General features: G+C 61.8%; 1 protein-coding gene across 4 annotated transcripts in view; it reads left to right on the top strand.

Moving 5' to 3' along the window:
- The first annotated feature begins 609 nt into the window (after positions 1 to 609).
- Positions 610 to 6,076, top strand: part of DLG3 (discs large MAGUK scaffold protein 3) — a 54,524-nt gene continuing 49,057 nt past the window's right edge. For 2 of the 4 annotated variants that reach the window (XM_027608794.2, XM_027608793.2), the window contains exons 1-5: positions 610 to 1,325; positions 4,601 to 4,651; positions 5,071 to 5,195; positions 5,393 to 5,562; positions 5,885 to 6,021. In XM_027608794.2, the coding sequence (XP_027464595.1) occupies positions 969 to 1,325; positions 4,601 to 4,651; positions 5,071 to 5,195; positions 5,393 to 5,562; positions 5,885 to 6,021 (840 nt within the window). In that variant the 5' untranslated portion in view covers positions 610 to 968. The remainder of the gene's footprint in view (positions 1,326 to 4,600; positions 4,652 to 5,070; positions 5,196 to 5,392; positions 5,563 to 5,884; positions 6,022 to 6,076) is intronic. The other 2 variants (XM_027608791.2, XM_027608795.2) reach the window with 2 other exon arrangements.

Genomic DNA, 6,076 nt, shown 5'->3' with positions numbered 1-6,076 from the left:
GGACAAGAGCTTAGAGCTCTCCTTTCCTCCTGTTCTAGGCTTGAGTCCCTCACCAGTGATGGAAGCAGGTCAAGTGTGAGACTGCGGTCATTTCAGGCCTAGAGGTTGAGAGAACAATAGTCCCGAGGTGGAGGCACTGCCAGGAGAGTAGCCATATATGCTGCCCTCTTCCTCGGTCCCCCGTTAAGAAAGATCACCTTCCCTGCCCTGCTCCAATGTCCCTTTGGTCCATTCTGCTGCTTCAAGTCTTTACTTCTGCTAGCCCCAGCTCAGAGCAAGCCCAGGGACCCATTGAGCATCTCCCTGCAACTCCCTCTTGGAAGTGGGGTGGGGTGGAGTGGGCGGAGGACGGGCTGAAATTGGAGATGTGGGGGCACCAGATCGGGGGCTGAGCTCCCCCGTGGCCCAAATCCCCCGTCCCCGCTTTAGGGTCGGCGGTACCCCAGATATCTGGGGAACTGGGGCTGAGCCTGGGGGCGCCACTGCCTCTGTTCCTTTAAGGAGCCGCTGTTTAGCATTCCTGCCGCTGCCGCTGCCGCTGCCTGACTCTGCACGCTGATTGGCTGGAATCAACTGAGAAGGGAGCCAGGGAGAGATGCTCTTGACTCCACTCAGATCCATCCTGGGGACCAGTGCAGGAGCGGTCCTCCCAGCGCCCAGCCTCTGCCCAGGCTCCCGCTTCTTCTTTGCCGCTGGGCCTCGGCCCAGGAGCCACGACGGGCGACACGGAGCCGCCAGTGCTGGAGGGGGAGCCGTGGGTGCGGGGCAGCGTGGGGGCAGAAGCCCCGGGACGCCCGCCCGGCCCCAGGCCCCGCTCCGCCCGAGCGCCCCCACGGGTGCCCCCCCCTTCCTGGTCCGAGCAGTGTGAGTGTGCCCGGGAGCCCGGCGGCGGCGGCGGCGGCGGCGGCGGCGGCGGCGGCGTGGAAACCGGCGTGGGCTGGGGGGTCCGGGCGGCGGGGGGCAGTGCCATGCACAAGCACCAGCACTGCTGTAAGTGCCCCGAGTGCTATGAGGTGACCCGCCTGGCTGCCCTGCGGCGCCTCGAGCCTCCTGGCTATGGGGACTGGCAGGTGCCTGACCCCTATGGGCCAGGTGGGGGCAATGGAGCCAGCGCGGGCTATGGGGGCTACAGCTCGCAGACCCTGCCCTCACAGGCGGGGGCTACCCCCACCCCCCGCACCAAGGCCAAGCTCATCCCCACCGGCCGGGATGTGGGGCCAGTGCCCCCTAAGCCAGTCCCGGGCAAGAGCACCCCCAAACTCAACGGCAGTGGCCCCAGCTGGTGGCCCGAGTGCACCTGTACCAACCGGGACTGGTATGAGCAGGTATGGACCAGCAGTGGCGGGGGGGGGGGGGACAGTGGGCCAACCCGGGGGGGGCTGGAGAGTGGGGGCCTAGAGGCCTGGGGGTGCAGCAGGGGTTCCTGGAGGCCTCAAGCCAGTAGAACCTGAGCCCTAGCGTTTCACCTGGGCCAAGAGAGGCGGTTGGAAATGTATGCTTCCCTGTGTGTGTGTGTTTGGGGGTCTCCATTTGGAGGGGATTGGGAGGAGCTGTGTGTGTCAGGAGGTGAAGGTATGGCGGAGGGGCACATTTTCCTGTGGGGGGGAACTGGGTTTGTCTCAGTGCGGGGGTTTAGCAGCGTCTCTGTGTCTGGCGGGGGGCGGGAGGTTCTGCGGGGGCTGTGTGTGGTGTGTGTCTCCACAGGAGGGGAGGAGGGGGCATGGTGCTCTGCGTAGGGGGGACATATGTGTGTATGTATGTTAAGGTGTGTGGAGGGAGGCAATGGAGCTCCTGTGAATCTATGTCGAGGGGGCCCATGTGCCCGGCTGGTGGAGCTTCATCTCTCAATGCCATGAGTCCCTTTCCGTCCCAGTCCCTTTGTGTGTGAATGTGCACATGGACATGTGGGGATGTCTCTCAGAATGTGGAGGTGTCTCTGTAGATGAGGCTGCAGGGATAGCTGTGTTTGCCTGCATGTGTGGCTACATGTATATGTGTGTGTGAGCATGTGGCTCAAGTGTGTGCATGCGTGTGCCTGTGTGTGTGTGTGTGTGTGTGTGTGTGTTGTCCCTGGTGAGAGGCGCTTGACAGGCAAGGGAGGGGAGGGGGAGGAGGCAAGAGACACGTCCCAAGCAAGGCTGAGAGGCTGCTGAGAAGGACGGACTCTTTTGTCCCAGCAGCTCTGAAGTGTGTGTGTTCTGGGGGGGGTGCCCAAATGCAGGGGGTGGGGGGACAGAAGCAAGCTTCATTGCTCTAGAGCAGGCATGGTGCCTGGAGCCAAGCAAGGGGCAGCTGCCCTGGTGCAGGACTGGCCCCAGTGGGGCATGTCCCCCTTGGGTACCTCCAGATGTGAGAGAACTTGGCCCCCGAGCCCTGACTTGGCACAGCTTGGGAACCCCTGGGTGCTGGGCACAACTCCGGATTCTACTCCCAGTCTAAGCTGCCAGCTTAGAAAATGGAAGGAGCATCTGTGGGAGAAGCAGCAAAATGGAGGCTGGGCCGGCAGAGCCAGGTCCTTGGCATGCATAGCGGAGGGCCTGTCTGCTTATTTGGCTCCGCAGCCCCCAGGTTAGGGAAAGAGGAGAAAGAGGCTTTGCTGTCGAGGGCAGGTGCTGCCTGCCCCAAGCTGGTGACCATTCTGGCCGCCTCTGTCCTCCTCTGGGGATAGAATGTGCTCTCACTCAGAAGCAAAGGTGGGGACTTCCTAGGGAGAAGAGTCCTCAGTTCTGGCCTTCTGTCTGTCCACACTCTCTGCTCCCCATGGCCCTTGCCTTGGCTCCTTGCCCTTTCCAGTGAGTCCCCGTTTTTCCTTCCCCCCCCACCCCGTATCCTGGGGCCCTACCCTTGCAAACACTCTCTCAGGCTTATCCTGCTCAACTGGCAGACAGGTTCCAGTCCCAAGGCTGGGCCAGTTGGTCAAGGTTTCTTTGCCAGGGCTGAGCCCCAGATGGCCCCCGGTCCAGGGAGCAGGGTCCCTGAGCGGGGCAGTGGGAGGCTGGAGCCTCTGGTTCTCGCTGGAGCTGGGCTGGAAGCATGGCTTACTTATCACATGTGGGCACACATGGTACACCAGATGCGTAGAGAGATGCATGGGTGTCCTTTTGCCTGCGTGTCTGTTGCATGTTACTTCAGGCAGCTGTTTTGGTTTCGGGGCTCTGAAAAGCCGTCGGGGGCTGCAGCCGAGGTCCTCCCACCAACTCCCAGGGCTGCGGGGCATAAAGTCCTGGGGTCAGGCCCTGAAAAGGTGGAGGCATGACTCGCCAGGCCACCCCCCCCACCCGCCTGCCCTCTCTGTTTCTCCAAGCCAAAGCTGCAATGGAGTGTGTGTGGGGGGGGAGTAGAGCAGGGCATGTGAAGGAGCCCCCACCCTAGGTTTGCAGCTCCCTTCAGAGGAGGACACCAGGGGTCAGGAAAGGGGCAATGCAGCCAGAGAAAGATGGAGGAGGGGGGCTGGGATACCTGGGGAGAGAGGCAAGGGAGTTCCTCCATTCTTGGGGATGAGAGTGGGAGCACAGGGAGCAGGGACTACTTGTCTGCCCACACTCACATTTTCACTTGACAATGGCCACAAGTATGTCTTGTCTGGGAGGCCAGTTCTGTGGGTTGCTCAGAACAATGCTTGCTTCCATCCCCTTCCCTTGCCTCTCCTCCCTTGGCTGCTGTATACTGAAGGCCAGGGACTCTGCTGCCAGTCAGGCCATGGGTTATGAGCTTCTCCCTCCTGGGGAACCTTGTCCACTCCGCTTCCATCCCGCCCCTGGCTTTGCCTCTGACTCCCACCCAGATCCTACCCCGGCTTTTTCTGCTGGGAAACACAAAGAGTTGAGGATCAAAAGCCCCTTGGTAGAAAATGGATTCGGACTTTGACTCCTTCCGCCCGTTTGAAGAGTCAGGTTCCTGGGGACACAGAGGAGATATGGAGGGAGGGTTCCTGGGGGTATTCTGAAGGGTGCGCCTTTCCTTTTCTCATGAGGTCTGCTGGGGAAGGCGGTGAGTGGCCAAAACACCCGTGGCCTTGGCAGCTTGATTTAATCAAAAGAGCACCTGGAGACCTCTCTGGGCCTCAGTGTCACACCGTCTGTCACATGAGGGCGGTTGGACAAGATGGTGTCTGCTGTCCTACCAGTCCTGACATGGACATGGTGGGAGTCTGTGATCCCTAAGTCAGGGTGAGCTACGGTTCAGGAGGGGAATAGGTCCCCATCGGGGCCACTGGGTGTGCCCCCATGGATGCTAGGTGTGGTGTGGTTTGCCCACCATGTTCCATTTCCACCATCCCCCTTAGGCCAGCGCTGCACCCCTCCTAAGAGAACCCCGAAGCCCTGGAGCCCAGCCTCTCAGTGAGTGCACCACTGGCTGGCTCAGTCCCAGACAATTGATCTGGGCTAAATGGGGTCAGCCGGATATGGCTGGAAGTGAGGGAGGGGTGTGGCCTCCTCAGGGTCAGCCTGTCCCCATTTGTGGCCAAGAGGTGTCCTGGGGTCAATTCGGGCCGCTACTCTTTGGGGGGTGGGGGAGGAGCGGGTTGATCGGGGGCAGATGGGTGGGGGTGGGGGAGAGGGCAGGAAGCACTCAGGGAAGTGCCTGTGTCTTCCCCTAGGTGAATGGCAGCGATGGCATGTTCAAGTATGAGGAAATAGTACTTGAGCGGGTGAGTTTGCCAGTGGGTCGGGAGGAAAGGGGAGGAGAGGGTTCAGACCAGGAAAGGGAAGGGCCCAGGACCTCAGTCTCAAGACTCGTGGGGGGGGGGGGCACCTGATTGAGAGAACTGGGTGGGGGGGAACAGTGGCTCTTGGAGGCCACTACTGCATCAATCAATCAACTAACAGATATTAATTGACCTTGCTCGCTGAGGCCTGGGGAATTGGGGAAGGGATGGCTTTGCTGAGGCCTCTATGCTAGAACGGTCGGTCGGCACAGGCTGGGAAGCTGTGTGCCGGCCTGTGCCGTGGCCCCTTCTGAGGCCTGGAGAACCTGCCTCTGGGGGGTGGGGGGAAGTGGGGAGATCCAGAACCCTCCCTCATGCCCTCTGAGTGAGCGGGCTTGTGCCCCTCTGCCCCCCTTCTGCAGGGCAATTCCGGCCTGGGCTTCAGCATTGCAGGTGGCATCGACAACCCCCATGTCCCCGATGACCCTGGCATCTTTATTACCAAGATCATCCCTGGTGGAGCAGCTGCCATGGACGGGAGGCTGGGGTGAGGTGGCCTGAAAGCTGGGCTGGGGGTGGCAGGGGCAGGATGGCCATGAGGGGAAGAGGGCTGCCCCGGCAGGATGACCCTTTTATTAGATCTCAGAGGGGGCAGGGGAGGGGCGGGGAGGGAAGGAAGAAGAGGTGGGAGAGGGGGTGGAGGGGCTGTGGCAGGGTGTCATGCCTCCGGGGCTTCCTCCGCAGGGTGAATGACTGTGTGCTGAGGGTGAATGAGGTGGACGTGTCGGAGGTGGTGCACAGCCGGGCCGTGGAGGCGCTGAAGGAGGCGGGCCCTGTGGTGCGGTTGGTGGTGCGGAGGAGACAGCCCCCGCCCGAGACCATCATGGAGGTCAACCTGCTCAAAGGGCCCAAAGGTGCGCCTCTCTGGGCTCCTGTGCTCTGGCCAGAGGCCCCTGGTTGGCTCCGTAGGACATGGAAGGGAACAGCCTTACTCCTTGCCTGACGCCCCGCTCTAGCTCACAGGCTTCTTTCTTGACCTCCCATCTCACTCCCCCTTACTGACCTGGGGATGGCAGCCTAGTGTCTGGGCTCCCCTCCCCGCCGTGGGTGGTGGTGGTGAGGGGTGCTCCCATGGGGCCAGTGGGTTGGCTGCGGTGGGGAGTTGGGTCTGGGATTGACTGAGCACTCTAACTTTTCCTTGTGGCTCTCTCCCACTCCCCTCGGGCCCCCACCCAGGCCTGGGTTTCAGCATTGCCGGGGGGATTGGCAACCAGCACATCCCAGGAGACAACAGCATCTATATCACCAAGATCATCGAGGGGGGTGCTGCTCAGAAGGACGGACGCCTGCAGATCGGGGACCGGCTGCTGGCGGTGAGACAGCCTTTGGGGATGCCCAAATGGTAGGGTAGGGTGGGGAGGTGGGGCG

Source organism: Zalophus californianus, chromosome X (genome assembly GCF_009762305.2).
Source record: "Zalophus californianus isolate mZalCal1 chromosome X, mZalCal1.pri.v2, whole genome shotgun sequence".
Lineage (NCBI taxonomy): Eukaryota > Metazoa > Chordata > Mammalia > Carnivora > Otariidae > Zalophus > Zalophus californianus.
Note: the sequence above shows the minus strand (reverse complement) of the source record. Positions and strands in the feature narration are given on the sequence as shown.